This window comes from Quercus suber, unplaced genomic scaffold, assembly GCF_002906115.3.
Source record: "Quercus suber isolate HL8 unplaced genomic scaffold, Cork oak 2.0 scaffold_124, whole genome shotgun sequence".
NCBI classification, from domain to species: Eukaryota; Viridiplantae; Streptophyta; class Magnoliopsida; order Fagales; family Fagaceae; genus Quercus; species Quercus suber.
In genome coordinates this window covers 1,294,044-1,313,758 of record NW_027069588.1, presented here as the reverse complement: position 1 = coordinate 1,313,758, position 19,715 = coordinate 1,294,044, and the positions used below count along the sequence as shown (strand labels likewise).

Below are 19,715 nucleotides of genomic sequence, written 5' to 3'. Positions count from 1 at the left end.
AATTTAAAAAAAAAAAAGCCATCTAACTACTTGGATAAGTTGATTAAGATTTCTTTTCAAACCTCCCAATTGAGTTCATTAGTTAATGTAATATATATATATATATATATATTAGTGGGCAATTTCAAAGCAGTATAAAACGGTACGCCGAAATAGGCCGGTACCGAAATATTCCATTCCAATAGACAAATTGAAATGGTCACTGAAACATTATTCATAACATTGGTAAGCACATATTTGTGCTCTTCAGCAGTAAGAACAATGTCCAAATTTCTTTTCCAGTCAACATAGTTAGATCCATTTAGTTTGTTTTAATTAAGAAAAGTTAGAAGTGGGCTAAATGATGCCATGTTCAAATCTGAAAACAATAAACATAAATATAATAAGTAAACTGGACATTATCAATTTAGCATATAAACATATAGTATAGAACCTTAATAAAACCATAATATAATATATGCAACGACAACCCAATCCTGCAATTAATATTCCTCGGAAGTGAGGTCATACCAATTACTATGATCAAACGAGAATTATTCTCATTATTAATACTATTATGGTAACTCTTACCAAACAAAAATAATTTGCCACTTTTCCTTTAGCCTCTGAGTAATAATGACATAGCTCCGAAGGGAGGTTAACATTACACTTAGTCTAATGTACACCATTGTCTAGAATCAATGTGAATCACCAAGTAACTCCACGGAAGCGAGGTCGTTCTCAATGTAAAAACACACTTCATCCATCATTAAGAAGTTTAACTTGTAGTACCAGGAATTAAACACCCTCCGAAGGGAGCAAGGCATATACGCCAAGGCGAGGTGCTTAATCACACTACTATAAACTAACAATGAAGGCCTTGAGATCCAACCCGTTTATCTCTCTCCCACTAGATATTTTAAAATAAAGGTTTTTAATTTTGAAACATGCATAATCTAATTACACATAGCCTTGCTCTCTATACATGTGAGAACACTTAGAAAAAATTTCTGATTTTCTTTCTTTCGATCGATCGAATGTGCCCCTCGATCGGTCGAAAAAAATTAAAAAATTCGAACTTGACCACTTGACTTGTTCAATCGATACTAGATTGCCTCTCGATTGATCAAAAACAAATTTGATCAATCGACTAGCAATCGAAATCAATCTATTTAAAAAGTCTAATCACTGTTTCACTCGATCGATCGAAAGTGATTTTCGATCGATCGAAAGTGATTTTTGATCAATCGAAACTCGTGAAACTCGAATTTCTAGAAATTTTCTAAGGTAGTTTTCTACAGTTTTTCTTAAACAAACAACTAACATATGAACATGATAGTCAGAGAATGATATCAAAACTGAATTTCATTCATGTTATAGCCTTAAAGATCAATTTAACATACTTAAATTCAAATTTAAACAACATCATAAACCAATATCAGTTTTTATCAAATCATAATTTCAACAACCATGCAGAAAATTAAATGTGTAATCTTCTAACTACATGAAACTATAACCTCTAATTCCAAAATTCACACAACATGTTATACAATTCGAAATTGAAGACCGCTCTGATACCATTTGATGGAAATATGCATGTGTGCAGCGAAAAATTAATGGATCTACTTCATTCGATATTGATAACATGTACTATGTAAATTTCAGAATACAAGAACAAGAGAGTGTACCTTGGTGTGGTAAATTTCAAAACAAAGATTGTAAGCACTTGAGAATACTTTTAATCTTCACTGTAATTCCACTAACGCCCAAAATGTGTGGTCTCTCAATCAGTTATATAAATTTATTCAAGAGAGAATTAGAGAGTGTCCAACACTCACATACACCATTTTATGTAACTTGTTCATCTTTTAAAATCTGTATGTTTCTCTCCTAATAATTGATTATCTAATTGGGCTAACCTCTTGGGCATTTTCAATTGGGCTCTAGTATGTGGCTTCAAGTGGGACCAAATGGGACTAAAAAGACACTAGCTCCAATGGGCCTTGGGCTTTTCTGTCAACTCATGACAAGTCTAAAGTTATCATTAACTAAATTTAATACCACTATATAAATATAGTTGCACTTTAGGCCTTATCTATAAATTATATCTCAAGACTTTATTGTACATACAACCCCTTCATAAAATATTCGTAGTAACACAAAGTCATGAATGTAGATTGCCACTTTGTAGATTACTATATTTTAATCCTTGAGCATTCAGTTTAATCCTTTTAAGTTATTCATCATATATTTATAAAATCAAATTTCATAAATATATATAAATATATATATATATATACACTTTAGTAATTTTTTACCAAAGTTGTTAGACCTAACTCTCTGAATAACAAACCTATTAAACTTATCTCAAGGGAATATTTTGTATCTCCGTTAAGAGAATATAAATTCCATCTTAAAAATATATGTTCCATCAACACTAAATGTGGCTGCTCAACATACTGAGGTTTTGACCGTAACTTTAAATCTCACTCCCGATATATCAAAGCAATCTACACTTCATAATCAGGTCAATTATTCTCTCAGGATTAAGAGTTCATGCACATATAAGTCGTGAGATTTATTATTTATTTGACACTCATTAGGAGAATAATAAATCTCACAACGATCCAGTTCAATATGTCTTAACTCTTAAAACATATCAACATATCAACTAGAAGTATCCACTTCCATGACCAAGACAAATCATCGTAATTGATATGTTATAGTCTTCGCAGATAAAATGCCCAATTTCATCACCGACTACGAACTATAATTATAAGTTTACAAAAAACACGTGATTTATATCTTTTGTGACTTTTCACATAAATCACATACTATGCATCTCATGGACTATATGATAATGTCCAAATATTTATGTTACCATTATTTCATATAATAATAGAACAAATTTATTAATCATAATATTAAGTCATACAAAATGTCATACATAATGTCACATTTGATATCATACATAGTATCATACAATAGGATTTAAGAGCACTAATCTTAACACTAAGGAATTAGGAACTAATGTATTAGAACTTTATTCTGTAATGTTGGCAAGTCATGATCAAAATGTTTTAGTCGTGTTTAGACTTGCTCAAAGTATGTGTTTTTATGTAATGTTGGAATTGAGTTACTGTAAGATTTATTGTGTAAATCTGATTGGCTTGATCGATCGAAAATTAGACTCGATCGATCAAAAGTTGTGTAGATTGTTTTTTTTTGCAAAATTTCCAACTCAACCTAAGCCCGTTTGACGTGTAGGGTTTTATGTTTTGTCTTAAGTATAAAAGGTAAAACCCTAGCCACGTTTTGGGGTTGCTCTTTATATTGTGTGTGTGAATCTTCTGTGAGATCTAGAGGTGTTTGCCTTCATACATACTTAGGGTTTCCAATATCAAGATTGATGTCAAGAGTTTAGTGATCGATTCAATTGCAGATTCAAGAGCTTAAAGATACACAAGCGAGAGTGCTTATATTGGCTGGGAATCCAAGAAAGAAGTAGTCCATGGACTCAGAGCTATCATGGAGTCGTGGTAGTAAGTTTTCTACTCGAGGTAGCAATAGGATGTTAGTGGTCTAAGTCACTATTGTATAAACTTTAATTCTTTTATAATGGATTCAGTTTTATCTTGAGGATAGCTAGGTTAAATCCTCCCCAAGTTTTTTACCAGTTTGATTTTCCTGGGTCATCATATTTTTGTGTTCTTTATTTTCCGTACTTTACATTGATATGATATATTTGTGTTAACCTAAATCTATTTAATTTGGCTAAGTAATCACTTGGCTAATTAACTAGGTTAATCTGGTTGTGTTTTAAGGGGTCTAAAAACGTACCCTCCATTCTTGCAAAATTTCTAGAAAATTAAAGATCAATACCTACATCATCAATAAATTTTTTAAATTGCAAGTTTTTGTAGTTTAAAATTATGCATAAAATGTAAGCTTATATATCATATAGTAAATAATATTCAATTGACACAAAATTCGACTTGTATATTAAAAGTGTAAATAACATACAATTCAACAATTATATTTTCAAAACATTTAGTTATATTTATTTTATTGAGTAAGGTTGTAGCTTTAAACTACAACAAATTTTGTAGTTAAACTTTGACCTTAAATAATTACTAAAAAAGTCTTAATTTATTAAGATACATGAAACATGTAATCACAACCCACCATCCCAACCCAACCCGCGTAAGTTGAATTGGGTTGGTTTGAGTTAGGAATTCCACAACCCAACAAGCTTGGATTAGGTTGAAAAATACTTCCAATCCAACCTAACATGACCTATGCACAACCTATTTTTTTTATGAAGAGGAATTACAATTTACAACAAACAACACACCCAAAAAGCTTAAACAACCTTTGGAGACTAGAATGTAGCCTATAAACCAACACACGCATCCATTTAAAAAAAAATTGATTGTTGGTTCATTTATGTTTATTTTGAAGTACAAATCAAGTTGAAGCTTATTATTAAACTAGTCACAGACCCACACAATACGTGGGAATATATAATTAGTTTGTAATATAGTATAATGTATAATTTATTTTCTAAATTTTATTGAAGATAATTTGTTCTCCTTAAAATTGAACTATTTCTAAAAGTATTATCCATTTCCATTCTATTATTTTGGTAGGCACATTTAAATACATAGCCATGTAGTTTGTTTTTCGATATAAACTTAAATTCTCACTTCCAAAATATCTAAGAATTAACTCAATAACTAAAATTATAAGAGGGAGAGAGTGTGCATGTGATAGGAAACTCAAAAAACACACCAACTCAACCAAAAGTAGAGATGAAAAAAACAAAAAAAAAATTCATCAATCTAAAGGGGAGGGAGAGAGAGAGAGAGAGAGTAATCACATTTTTCCTAGCAATTGAACAAAAAATAAAAGTTTCACCTTGATTAACATTAGCAAAATAAACATATTAGAAACAAAGTATATTATAACATAAAATCATTGAACTAAAGAAGCAATTACTGAACAACAATAAGAAAACAGTATTGTGTATTGGATTGCAAGATCAAATTATTGTGTTGCACGTAATAAGAAAACAGTATGCGAAATTATTATGTGGCCGCCGCTTGTCACCACTATCGATCCACACTTTCTACACCCAATCTATCCCTTTTCTCACTCTTCAATCTAAATGAGGCGAAGCCTCCTTGCTCCGCCGTGGCACTCGCGAATTGCCACCATCGCGGTGTTGGTCTACACCTCTTAATGCGTCACCTCCTCTACCTCGGTGAAGACGATGATGAATCCTTAGGAGATGGAGGGTGGTTAGTGGGTTTGTTAGGTCAAAAAAATTTTGGAATGGAGGAGGAATGTTTTAAAGTGTATGATCTGGAGTAGGTGAAGGATTGAGTCCACCGATGATCTTACCTCCATTGTTGTAGCTGCTACGCTGTTACCAAGGACTTGTTGCCTTTTGGGTTTCTATCTACAAAATGGGTACATGGATCTACAAGAAAGCAATGATTTCTTCAAAAATGAAAATCCTCTAGGTTGTGTCTGGATGGCAACATTTGGGTTTGAAATCCATTGATTTAAAATGCCTTGATTTGAAATCCTTTAATTTTAAAATTCCTTGTTTGGGTCTTTTTAAACAAAGAATGATTTGAAATTCATCATTTCAAATTCCATTGTTTGGGTGCCTAAATTTAGATTTGGATTTGGATTTGGATTTGGATTTAAGATCAATAAAATATATTTTTTAATTGTTATTTTTTTAATCCTTCTACATCTTAATTTTAGTAACATTTTTAATAAATAAATGAGGTAATATTAATAATTCAATTTACTAGATAATAACTAAATATCTTTAGTCATAAACAACTAAAAAAATATATTGCCAATTATTGACAACTAAAATTTTTACATCAACTAGAGAGAAAACCCAAATGCATGGATTTTTTCATAAAATTCAAAATCTCAAACTAAAGTTCATAACAACTAAACAGTTATATATCAAGAGAGACAAATTAAATATCCAAAATATGTGTATTTTCTTCCCATTTCTATTATATTTTTCAAATAATACAAAATTCAAAATAAGAAAATTACAATACATAAATATAAATATAAAGTCTCAAATCTCATTGCCCCTTCCTCGTATACTTCCATCTCCTCTCTTTTACATTGTCATTGAATGGATATATCTTTTCCATCGTTGGTCATTTTTGTCTCTGTTTATTTTTCAAAATACAAACAATAAGAATATATAACTAATAAAAAGCTACCTAATGCTACAAAACTGATCTAGGCTACAAGATTGAAGCTAACTATGAAAGCTAGACTAAAATCCGACGAAGCAAAGATGCATCACCAAATGCAGCAAAGAAAGTGAACTACATTAACTCAAGACAAACATAGAGTAGGCACACATTGTCAAAAAAACGACACCTAGGGAAGCCAAATTGTTTAACTACAAAAGGGGAGCTCAAACATGACCTCCATTCCTCATAGATTATTTTATTTTTATTGTCAATTCACTCCACAGTCCACACTGGCCTGCCTAAAGTTCCACCGTCTTCATCATCCATCACCTTGACAGCAATAAACTTAATGTTGTCCATTGGCATACAATGAAAAGTTCATACTCAGACACTCTTAGGACACCCTCTGAGCAAACGCCTCCAAGTCTTCCATTAAACTATTAGTGAAAGGTTTGAAAGAAAGAAAACCAAATCATATGTGAATATACCTTTACCAATGGACCACTTACCCACTGATAAACCAATACTTGAAGAGTCTAAATAGAGGACAACAGAGGACAGGGGACCATTGGTGCTTCCTCATGTAAGTTCAGCCATAACTTAATCCCAACTCTTTTGGAGTCCTAGTAGCATTAGTTAGTGGATATCCTGAGAACAAACTCCATGCTCTCATAGTTGACCTCAATCAAATCATATGAGATTGGCCTTTCTCATTGGACCACTCACCTTAGTGGTGGTGCCAAAACCAATTTTTCACTGTGCCCCAATGGACAACAAGTTAATTCTCTTCATCTATATCAAAACACCCATCAAATTTCAGTAGCATGGTCATGTCTTTGAGCATTAACTAATCCAAATTCAGTTTGTCAACTAGGTTTATTGCTTGCCAAATTCACCAAAACTATATATATATACCTTTGCTTATTACTTCCCAACTCATAGATAGTTCATAGAAGCATTTCATCAAATACATAATTTGCATTACAAATCCACAAATTAAAATAGAAATAGAAAATAAAGACAAACCCAAAACAAATCATTGAAAATACCATGAAACAAGATGCACAAACAAATCAAACAAAACCCACAAATAATCAAATTGAACCCAAACAAACCCACAAAAAAAATCAAATAAAACCTACTGGAAAGACCCACAGCCTTTGTGGATTTAGATTTAGTAGAAAGAGAGAATTAGAGAGGTTAAAGAGGAAGATATGAGTTGAGAGAAATAAATCTGAAGTTGCTGAGAGAGATAGAGGGAAGAATAGCTTGTGAGTTGTGGCTAGGAAGAGAGACACAGAGAGCCCAGAGAGAAATAGTGCGTGAGAGTGAGAGTGAGAGATTTTCCAAATTCCACCATGTAGGAAGGTATTTCAAATCCATGGATTTGGGCCTATCAAATTCTGGTTGGATTTAGGACCAAATCCAAATCCATTTCTTTTAACTCACCTAAACAAAGGATTTGGATTTGGCCCCCTCAAATCCAAATCCAAATCCAAATCCATGTGATCCAAACAGACCATTAGAGGATTTCGGCCCACAAGAGATCAAACCATGGAGAAGGTAAACGCTGAGTCGGGCAAGTTGTAAACAAATCGATTGGGGTTTGATTGGGTGATTTTGGGTTCTTTTGCTGTGTATTTCTTTGTAGGTGTAGTTATTTTGAGTTCTCTTTTGTTCTGTTGTGAAATTATTAGAGTTAGATTTACAAATTTTTGTGTTTGAAACAATGTGATTTATGTTACTTTGCTATTGCTGGGACTAGATTATTCTTTAGTTACCCAAAAATTGCAAGAAAGGAATAAAAACAAAATTATGTTGATGTTAAAATGCAGATTCTAGGTTTTGGAGAGGAACAGAAGAACATGAACATGGTGAGAAAATAAAATGAAGTTTCTTTTGTATAAAGAAATTGTAAGAAGATTAAATAAAAATAAATAAATGAAGGAAAATTTGTTAAAGGAAAGAAAAATATTTTTAAAAGCTTATGTGGCTGTATTTTTGCCGTTTAAGCGCTGATGTGGCCACTCAAATTCAGACATATCAGCATCTCAGTTAAATTTTAATATTAAACATGCTAACAATGCAATTAGTTAGCCATATATGCATTTTCCGTTAGTGAGTTAATGGTAGGGACGAAATTGACTACAAGTTAAAAATAATAAGGACCAAATTGATTGCTATTAAATGTAAGGATCAAAATGGTATTTTCACCTTATATATACTCACCTTGTTATATTTTTTTTTGGTTAAAAAAAATTATATAATTTTTACTATGAAATGGACTATTTATTATCAATAAATTACTAAAAATAGTCTAATATCTTAAAAAATTTACTTACACACAGCCCAATATCAACTTTATACAAGTATTTTATCAAATTGACCAGAAAAAAAAAAAATCAAAAGAAAATAAGCTAACAAAGTTGTATATGCAAGACGAGAATGAGAAAAAAAAAAAAAAAAATTATTGAATACATTTTTACAAATTCATTTTCCATATCACCATACGTAATGAAAATAATCACATTCACATCCCTTAGCATTAAACTTCCCAATACTTTTTCAGTGCAAATTGCGACTCCCCAATTTTTTTTTTTCTTTATCCTTTTTATAGTGTACTAGGCCGCTTATTTCGTTATCTTAAAAAAGAAAAACGAAAGAGGGAACAAACAATGGAAGGGAATAATCTAAAATTATAAAACTTACAAAAATTTCCAAGAAAATGCAGCTCTCAGAAATCATTATTTTTGAAGCCAATTCAAGTTGATATCTTCCTTAGCCACCATCACGTTTAAACCAGAGAAACTTTCCTTGATTGGCTCCCATAATTTGGCCCTCTCTTCATCACATACCACAAGATTCAACCGCTTGAGATCAACAGTTGATGGCGGCAACTGCTTACGCAATTGCAAGCACTTTTTCATGTGTAGCTCTTCCAAATTATGCAACTCACCAATGTGTTTTGGCAACTTAATAATGCTTAGGCAGTCAGATATGTCAAGGATGCGTAACTTATGGAGATTTCTGATTGACTCTGGCAACTCTGACAATTCAGTACAAGACCTAAACCTTAGCACTTCTAAATTCACCAAGTTTCCAATTCCTTCAGGCAATGCAGACAACTTATGACAATTGGTGATGTTGAGTTTTTCTAGGGAGAGAACCTCACGCAACCATGTAGGCAATTCCACCAGATCATTGCAATAGTCAATGTTTATCTCCATTAGACTTGGCAATGAATCTGAAACCTGTATAGTAGAATTCCCAAAAGCTTGACCAATATTACACATAAACAAGGATATTTTCTTCACACTTCTCAATGGTACAGGGGCATTGCAAAGGGAAGGAATTGAAACCTTCTCTAATCTAATTCTCTTTAGATTGGGGAGAGACTTGAGTAGCTGGAAATTGCTTAATTCAGCAGGAAAAAAACCATAATTAGTGATAATTATGACCTTCAGTTCAACCATTTTCTCCAGAAACTCAGGTAAGGTATAATTCCTTGATTGAATATTCAGAACTAAAGCCTCAACTTTGGGTGCTTGAATGTTGCACCAACTTGATGAAAACGATTCATCTGCAAAAAAAGCATAATATGGTGTTACAAGATACTCATTTGTAGGTTACCTAACATGTGTGCATGTCTGTGTGTTTTAGTCCGAGAGAAAACGAACTAACCAGTTGAGATAGATAATAAGCGTGCATTGATGATTTGTTGCTCCTGTTTCATCCACCAGTTTGGTAGTTTGTTTCCACTTATGTCCACAATCAGTCTTTCCCTTTCTGTTATTGGCTCCTGGCTGCTCAAATGGATAGCTAGGTCTCTAAGAACATCATGTTGCGTGACAAAGTCTTCATTGTAGTAGTTGTTGACCGCACTGATGTCATTCCTGGTGAATGGCCAAAAATATAAGGTTAGAAGAGATTAAGATTCTTCAATCCTCACATAAGAAAAAATATGTATTCCATGACAATCGAACATAAAATTGCGGAATCAGTTTCTATCCATCATAATTGAAATCAAATGGTCATAAGACAAGCATAAAAAAGAATAGACTACTAAAAGTTAAAATCACCCCCTTTTCTTAGGCAAAGTAACATAAGTTTCCTTCTAACTCTTTTTAGTAATAACCTTTAGCATTATTTGTATAAAAAATTCAACATTGGCCCCTGACATGTCAAAGAAGCTATAATAATATATCATAAATTTTGATCAGAAGTTAATCTACCAGGAAGACATAATACAATATTTTGGGCCTTTGGTCATGTATAGAGTTATATCATATCAAAACTAGCAACTAGCAAAGATTACATGAAAAACTTATCCTACAAGTAAATCACACTTCAGAAATCAAAATTCTGAACAAACCTTGTCATTACAAGACTAGCCAAATTCCTTGTGGTGAGTTCATGCAAATCAGCAGTAACATGGACATCATTTTGGTCTGGTTCATGTAATTCTGTCCACAGATCAATAAGGGCTGTAGCAGGAATTCTTTGGTCTTCAGGAAATGAACCTAGGTCCATGAAATACTCTTTGAGGATGCTCTTTTCATCAGAAAATTCTAGGCTTTTTTCAAGACAGGTAAGCACTTCCCTATCAGACTTAAAAATAGAATGACCATCATCAGACCATCTCATCAATGTACTTTGCCAAACTTCTACAGGCCTCCCACAGAGTGAACCACCAATCACTTTAAGGGCTATTGGCAGCCCCCCACAGCCTCTTACTATCTGCATTTGAAGGAACCAAATTAAATCAGTAATTGTGTATTGGTTATAAGGATAATATTGGCCAAGATTTTAGTTATCTACACCACACTTTGTTCTGAAATATGAAAACGTGGTTTGTATTACATTTTTTTTTTCTCTCTCTTGTCTTCACTCAAGTTCTGGGAAAAATTGGTTTGTCGAAAACAATTTGAACAAGCTTAAATGCATGTGCAGGGATGAAAGCATGGTTTTGGCAGGTATATATGGTATAATGTACTCATCAACACAAAAATAGAATTTATATGATTATATCTTTAGTCATATGCATACCGTGCCCGAATGGCAATAGTTCAAACAAAATTAAGCATATTTCATATATATATATATATATGTCCCAGATTGAAAAAGTACCTTTTCGATTTTTTCTTTAGAAAAGTAAGAGCTCACGTCTTTGAATGATGCTGAGCGGCAAAAAAGACTCATTGCATCTTCAGGATCTAATGGATTTAAGTTATATTTAGACTTAAATTTTGGAAATGCAGTTCTTGAAGTCACCACAATCTTGTAAGCTGGAATATCAAACTTGAACTTCTCAATAAGGGATTCTGATCCGGGCCAGACATCATCCAATATCAACAATATAGGTTGTCTTTGTCCAATTTCATCCAGCAGTTGCTCTAGCTGGTCAATTGCTTCTTCATCACTTTGAAAAACAGGACACTCCTGACCATTATGATTATGATTAAATAGTTTTTGTACCATGACCTTCAGGTTGGGAGCTTGTGAAACGTTGACAAAAAATATATTTTCCCCATATATGCCTATCCAAACACAATGCAGTTAGAATACACACACTATTTAAATATTATTTTTAAATAGTTTTATCTACCCTATTTAGAGAGCAAATAGTTTTATTTATCTACTTTTTCAAATATATTTTCTAATAAACTCTAACCACTCTCTATTACATTTAAATATTATTTTTTTCATCATTTCTTTAATATTATTTTATTTTTTATTCTTAAAGTGCGTAGAAAAAGAGATAAGAAGTTGAATATTTTAGTCATAAAAATTCATTTAAAAAGTTGTGTGTAGAGAGTACTATAGTTTATCTACTCTATTTTTTAGAATTTGGAGAGATTGTTAGAGCTAATTTTTGTGAATTTGCTCTCCAAACATAGTTTTTAGTGAGGTTTTTTTTTTTTTTTTTTTTTTTGGGTTAAAAGGACATAATTAAAACAAACAAATAAATAAATATTTTTGTGAATTTGCTCTCCAAACATAGTTTTTAGTGAGGTTTTTTTTTTTTTTTTTTTTTTTGGGTTAAAAGGACATAATTAAAACAAACAAATAAATAAAAGGACATAGTTTTTTTTGGTTAGTGAGGCTATTGAAGATGCTGTAGGTGTCTTCTCACTAAATAAATAAATAATTAAGGCGAGAAAAGTACCTTTAATTTCGTCGTCCCAACAAAGCATTTTGACCAAAGTGGTCTTCCCGCAACCTCCAAGAGCAGTCAACAGAAGCACCTGCTCCTCTTTCTTCTTCAGCTCCATCTTCAACTCCTTCAAAGGCAAATCCAACCCAACAATATAATCCCGGGGTCTAGACACCGACAGTGTCCGTAACCCAAATCTCATCCTCTGATTATTCATACGCTCCCGAATATCGTTCACACCCACCAAAGTCTGCAATGTAGTCCTTCCGATCTGTACTTGCAATTCAACCTTACAGAACTTTTCAATGGCTTCGTTCAACTCCTTAATTTTGAGCGCGTAATAGGCTTTGGAAAAGATGTTATACGGCTGGATTTTGGAGCATTTGTCGACCAACTTCGTGCCATTCTTCATAAGTTTGACCAACCTCTCTATTTCCTTTTCTGGGAGATCAAGAGCCAAGTTTAATCGTCTTATCTCTTTCACCAAAGATTCTAAACTCTCTAGCGTGGCACTCAAGTCTTCAAAAACTGATTTGAACATAATGGCTTGGCCTATAACGTTCTTAACCGTTTCATGCAAAGTAGCAAATCCCTCTCCAAAGGCTGCCCCCACAACACCCCCTGCAACAAGTGACATAACTTTGGAAACAACCCCAATTAAGAAACAAATACAATACTAGATCTATCTACCCAACTAACCCAAAAAAAAAAAAAAAATAGACACGAATTTTTGCGTGGATGAATTAGATTTTCATCCAAACAAACAAAAGTGCAGAGAGAGACCGATCGAGAAGCTGCTGAACAGCGATTTAGATCTCAAAGCTCTCTCTTCTATTTGCTCTGCTCTGCTCTACTCTTAGCTTTGATGCAAAGCAATTTGAGAAAAAGATGCTCCTTGTGTTTCCGAGTGAGAACAGGTTGACGAGTGAGTCTAGTCGTTCAATATGATTAACAACGAAGCAAAGGTAATGTATTGAATTGTGTGTCCCATTTTCACAGCGGTACGTGGGTGGAAGTTTCTATTTTCATATTAATTTTTTTGGCATACGACCGCGAATACTTGTCGTACGAATGGTTGGACAGGGAGTGCTAAGTCCAGTAGAGCACAGCCCAGCCCAAAAAACGTGTTTTTTTTTTTTTTTTTTTTTTTTCTATCTACTGCACTGTATGCAATAATATATATATATATATATATATTAAAGAGAAAAAAGCATTTTCTCCTCTTTATGTTTGGGGTAGTTCACAATTCCTCATTTATCTTTAAAACCAACCAATTTCTCCCTCTATATTTAGAAAATGAGCAAATATCCTCAATTTGTTATTTTCTCAATTAAATCTAACAAATTTTTATGAAGAAATTATTAGTTGTACACCACAAGGAAGAGAAAAATTGAAGGATTGCACTCAATTCTTTTGGTCTTCTTAAGAGTGGAGGAAAAATTATACCACTCATATATTTCTTTTAATAAAAATAAATAAATAAATAAATTATATCTCCCACATTTAGGGGTCTTTCTCTAATTCGGGGCCTATGCCATGACCTGAGTGGCCTAGGCTTAAGGTCAGCCCAAAAACAACTAAGTATCATTTTGACCAAGGGAAGTTGTACATTGTGTAGTGAAGGCTTAATGAATTTTTTCAAGGGGTCATTATAAAAATTGAATTAAACAAAATTTAATAAATAGAGAACTTGAATATATCGAATAAATTGGAGGTATTACACAAAGTAATGATGAAAGAACAATGTTAATACAAAAGACAAACATAGAGTAGATAACTTGGAGACATAATATCGTTTTCCTTAGACAATATTTGCCCTATACTATTATCCCTAAAGGGTTATCGCAAATTTGTCTGCATGATTCAACCAAGTTGTTCTACATATAGTAATTCTAAAGAATAACCACAGGATTTCTTGTGTTTCTTTATAACTTATTATTTTGGGGAGATTTGGAATAAAAGCATCCCAAACTTATGGTTTTCTTTAAATAACCAAGAACTCTACCAATTGCTTTCTAGTGATCCACACTTAGATTACTTGTAAATCTAGAAAGTTTGCTCACTGAAAAAGATGTCTAATCTAGTACAATGCATAACATACATCATGCTACCAATAGCACTAGCATACTCGAGCTATGCTATTGCTCTTCCATTGTTGTCATCCAGTTTTATGCTCCGATCAAAAGGTGTATTTGCTTCTTTTATATTAAGATGTTCAATCTTTGAAGAACTTTCTCAACATAATGAGATAGACACAATGCAAAACCCTCACTATGTCTTTTAATTTTGATTCCTAGAATAGTATCTACTTCATTTAAATCTGTCATTTGAAACATAGAAGAAATATACTTTTTGGTTTCACATGCACCTTTCATATTTGTATCAAATATGAGCATATCATCCACATAAAGGCAGACAATGACTCCATATTCTTTTGTAAATTTGGAATACATACATTTGTCAGCATCATTGTGCAAAAAGCCATCCGACAAAATCACTGAGTCAAATTTCTCATGCCATTGTTTTGGAGCTTGTCTCAAGCTATACAAAGACTTGACTAATTTGCAAACTTTCTTTTTATTTCTAGAATGTACAAAACTCTCAGGTTGTTCCATGTAAACTTCCTTATCAAGATCACCATTTAGGAAAGTTGTCTTGACATCCATTTGATGTGCAATTAACTTGTATATGGATATAAGTGCTAACAGTACATGAATAGATGTGATCCTAGCTACCGGTGCATAGGTATCAAAATAGACTATCCATTCCCTTTGTTTAAAGCGTTTTGCCACTAACCTTACTTTAAAGGTTTGAATTTACCCATTAGTATTGTATTTACTTCTAAATACCCATTTACAACCAATTGGTTTGAGCTAGTAGGTAGATCCATTAGAACCCAATTATTAATGGATAATATTGAGTCCATCTCATCATTTACAATTTCTTTCCAAAAAGCTGAATCTCTAGAAGCCATAGCTTAATCCTCAAATGTTTTAGGATCATCCTTTGTGTTAAACACAATGGGTTTTTTATTTAGAACTACTTGTCTATTTCCTTCAATAAGGTACTGTGGGGATAAAAGCCCAAGTTCGTATATTGGGCCTTAGGCCCTATATTTGAGAATGTGGGTATGTCCGAGAGAAGTGAACGATTGGGAGAGGTCCCATAGTAGAGAATCACGTAAGTAAAGGATGGAAGAACGTAGTCCGATGAGTGTATCCTTCTCGGATATGATAAATATCGGTCAAGCAAGTATTTGAGCGATTTAGGTGATCTTCCAGGAAGTTCCAACGATAAGGATGAACTTTAGACACGTATAAAGGTGATAAGAAGGTAGGAATATATAAAGGAAAAGCTGTTACCACTTCATTAAATGCACTGCAGCAACTTTTCTGGCCGCATTTATGTAGAGAAGATCCCTGAACAGTGCAAACTCAACCACCACCATGCACAGAGAGCCAAAGAAGATGCCTGATGGGACATATACTCAAGTGAAGATTTAGATGATTAACAAGTGTACGATCAAGATGGTCTAGAAAAAAATTACATAATGTAAAAGACCCCTCATAAGAGGGGGATGGGGAGAAAAGGAGGGGAAGAAGAGAGAAAAAGATTTACTGTAGTATTAAGGATTGTATTAGCTTTCTGACAGTTCATAGTTCATCTCCTCGGACACTAATTTAATCAAGTTCTAAGTGTGTTTTTGTACTTATTCATCTTTTAAGTCCTTATTAGCTGTTGTTTAATTCACAAATTGCCCAGTTTTTTCACCTACTCTCTACAAATTCATTGTATTAGGCTTATTGGGCTCACATCCCATCTCTTTTAGGCTTGGGCTATAAATCATAACCCTACGATTGGCACCGTCTGTGGGAAGAGCTTGAGTGAAAGTGAGATCAAACGATGGCAGAACCAGTACCACAACCAGTAGAATCCAAGGCATCCCAACATGTTGATCCTTTCCTCAATTTAAAGCAGATAGGTGATCGTGAAGGTAGTGTGCATACCACACATACTGACCGAAACCAACCTCGAGGTGGAAGTCATATGTCCCATGCAGAGAATAACAAGAACATGCAACTAGAGATTGATCAGTTAAAAAGGTAGTTGCGCCACGCAAAGAGGAAGCGAACTTCTTCAAACTTTGATGACGAACCAGATGTTAATTACAGGCAGAGGTTTCAAACCCTAACTAGTGAATCTTTTTCCTATGAAGATGAACATTATCATAAACAGCAGTCTCGAAGCCCATCATGTGGAGGTGTAGGGAATGACGCTATGAGCAAAGCCCTAAACCAAATCTCCAGATCGCCTTTCACGTATAAGATTGAAGAGGCAAGACTTCCTCGTTGTTTTCATCAGCCAACGTTCACTATCTATAATGATCGAACAAACCCTATGGAACATGTGAGCTATTTCAACCAAATGATGGTTGTTCATTCCAAGGATGAAACTTTGATGTGTAAAGTTTTTCCCTCAAATCTGGGACCAGTTGCAATAAGGTGGTTCGAAAGCCTGAGAGCAGATTCTATAAGCTCCTTCAAAGAGCTCACTCAAGCATTTGGTTCCTGTTTTGTCACATGTCGTAGAGTCGCTCGGCCCTTGGCTTCCCTGCTATCCTTGAACATGCAAGAGGGTGAGACCTTGAAAACATATTCAGATAGGTACTGGGAGATGTTTAACAAGATGGATGGAGATTTTGACAAAGTGACCCTCAGTACATTTAAGCTCAGCCTCTCCACTGATCATGGTTTAAGAAAATCTCTAACTGGAAAACCTGTCACTAGTGTGCGTCAACTGATGGATGGGATTGATAAGTATAAAAGGGTTGAAGAGGATTAACAACAGGGGAAAGGGAAGGATAAGGTTATCCCTCAAGAGAGGAGGGATTTCAGGTCGGATCGTTACAATAACAATAGAACACGTAAGGATTTTGCAGGACAATCAGGGTTGGTGAATCTTTAAGCAGTGAATGTTGTGTTACGAGAACCAGTGCATCAAGTTTTGGAGAAGATTAAGAATGAACCGTTCTTCAAACGACCAAATAAGATGATGGAAAATCCTAAAAGACATAATCATAACCTCTATTACCAATACCATCAGGATCATAGACATACCACAAAAGTTTGTCGGAGTCTCTGGGATCACTTGAACCAGCTTGTCCGCGAGGGCAAGTTAAAACAACTCCTGCATCATTCCAGTGGCTAGGGGAGTTAGGCAAGGTCAGTCTCAAAAAGATGTTTCTTCGAGACCCCCCTTGAGAACTATTAATGTCATCTTTGCTGCACCAAGGAGAATAGGATCTTTTCCATCCAAGGTAATGTTTGTAGCCCATCTATCCACAGGAGATGTTAATCATGATCCGAAGAGGGCTAAAATGGATATTCCACCAATCCTAGGCTTCTCAGATGAGGATAAGATTGGAACCATCTAACCCCATGAAGACGCTTTGGTAATCACCCTCAAAATTGGAGAGTATGATGTAAAGAGGGTAATGGTAGACCAAGGCAGTGGAGCAGAGATAATGTACCTTGATCTCTATAGAGGGATGAACTTGAAACCTGAAGACTTAACGCCCTATAGTTCCCCCTAGTGAGTTTTGACGGAAAAGTTGTTGTCCTAAAGGGCAGACTGGTTCAGAAGTAGTGAAGGTAGATTTCATTGTCGTAGATGCGTATTCACCCTATACTGCAATCGTGGCCAAACCCTGGCTATATATGCTAGGCGCTGTTTCCTCTACTCTACATCAGAAGATTAAGTATCCATCTGAAGGTCAGGTTAATGAAATTTTGGGAGATCAGTCTATGGCCAGGCAATGCTTAGTAGCTGCCATTCAACATAAGCCCGAGGCTGAGTTCTCGGCCCATGTTGGAAGGGATTTATAGCAGTTAAAACCTCCGGAATTGCCCATTGATGATTCGACCGAGAAGGCGAGGTATGAAGATTTGGTAAAAGTTGCTATCGGAGACGATTCGGAGAAGTTCTTTTAGGTTGGATCTCAGTTAACTCTTCAAGAGAAGGAAGAGCTGATAGAATAACTTAGAAGAAACGTTGATGTATTTGCCTAGAATGCTTATGAAGCCCCGGGGTGGACCTAGAATTCAAATATCACCACCTGAAGGTCAACACATTGATCACCCTTAGGAAACAGCCCCCTCGGTGCCCATCCAAGGAGCACGCTAATGCAGTACGAGAGGAAGTAACGAAACTCAAACAAGCTGGAGCTATTAAAGAAGTGTTTTATCCTGAGTGGCTAGAGAATACTGTGATGGTGAAGAAGAAGAATGGAAAATGGCGAGTGTTCGTAGATTTCACGGACTTAAATAAAGCTTGCCCTAAGGATCCATTCCCTATGCCCAAAATAAACCAGCTAGTGGATGCCATTGTTGGCCATCCTCGGATGAGTTTCCTAGATGCCTTCCAAGGTTATCACAAAATACCTTTAGCCATGGATGATCAGGAGAAGACTGCTTTTGTCACCCTTATTAGAAACTACCACTACAACTACAAAGTGATGCCATTTGGCTTGAAAAACGTGAGATCCACCTACCAAAGAATGATGACGAAAATGTTTGAGCCACAATTGGGTAAGAGTATTAAGATTTACATAGATGACATGGTGGTGAAAAGCAAAGTTGTTTCTGAGCATGTGAAGGATCTTGGAAACATTCTTGAAGTTCTTTGAAGGTACAAGTTGCATCTAAACGCTTCCAAATGCTCGTTTGGCATGGGGTCAAACAAACTCTTGGGTTATATGCTAACTCACAGGGGAATTAAGGTCAACCCCGACCAGATAAAGGCCATCAACAATTTACAACCACCTCGAAATTCCAAAGAAGTCCAGAAATTAACTGGAATGGCTGCCGCTCTGAACTGATTTATCTCTCGATCAGCAGATAGGTGTAGGCCTTTCTTCTTGCTGATCAATAAGTGGAAAGAATTTAAGTGGACTGAAGAGTGTGTTTTAGCTTTCCAGCAACTTAAAGACTATCTAGCTCGGCCACCAATCATGTCCAGTCCTGAGCTAGATGAAGTCCTGTTTGCTTACATTGCTATGGCCCTTTATGCTGTAAGTTTGGTGTTGGTACGAGTGGATCGTGGTGTACAAAGGCCAGTTTATTATGTGAGTAAGTCGTTGCATGAGGCCGAGATTCGTTATCTGCCACTGGAGAAAGCCATCCTGGCAATAGTGCTTGGTACACAAAAGCTGCCTCATTATTTTCAAGCACATACGGTTGTTATTCTTACCCAACTTCCGCTTAAAACCATACTCTGAAATGCTGACTACACAGTGAGGATAGCTAAATGGGGTATAGTTCCAGGGGCTTTTGACATAAAGTATAGGC

The 19,715-nt window shown here is 34.7% G+C and overlaps 1 protein-coding gene across 2 annotated transcripts; it reads right to left on the bottom strand.

The window, feature by feature from the left end:
- Positions 1-6,075: 6,075 nt before the first annotated feature.
- LOC111989151 (probable disease resistance protein At5g66900) lies at positions 6,076-13,307 on the bottom strand. Of its 2 annotated transcripts, XM_024020939.2 has the most exons (6): positions 12,382-13,307; positions 11,343-11,752; positions 10,588-10,952; positions 9,897-10,108; positions 8,925-9,795; positions 6,076-6,185 (listed from the first exon to the last, which is right to left on the bottom strand). In XM_024020939.2, exons 1-5 carry the CDS (start codon positions 13,004-13,006, stop codon positions 8,960-8,962), a joined length of 2,448 nt encoding a protein of 815 aa, XP_023876707.1. In that variant the 5' UTR covers positions 13,007-13,307; the 3' UTR covers positions 6,076-6,185; positions 8,925-8,959. The 2 variants fall into 2 exon arrangements, with proteins under 2 accessions (XP_023876707.1, XP_023876706.1); XM_024020938.2 differs by lacking the exon at positions 6,076-6,185 and having other exon boundaries at positions 8,731-9,795; positions 12,382-13,306.
- Between the last annotated feature and the right edge of the window lie 6,408 nt (positions 13,308-19,715).

Excerpts from the sequence above, each read along its gene's own strand:
- LOC111989151 (XM_024020939.2), bottom strand. The coding sequence starts at position 13,006 with ATGTCACTTGTTGCAGGGGGTGTTGTGGGGGCAGCCTTTGGAGAGGGA. Across the intron at positions 10,953-11,342 it reads CTAAAGAAAAAATCGAAAAG|ATAGTAAGAGGCTGTGGGGG; the intron begins GTACTTTTTCAA and ends CTTCAAATGCAG. Across the intron at positions 9,796-9,896 it reads CTTATTATCTATCTCAACTG|ATGAATCGTTTTCATCAAGT; the intron begins GTTAGTTCGTTT and ends CTTTTTTTGCAG.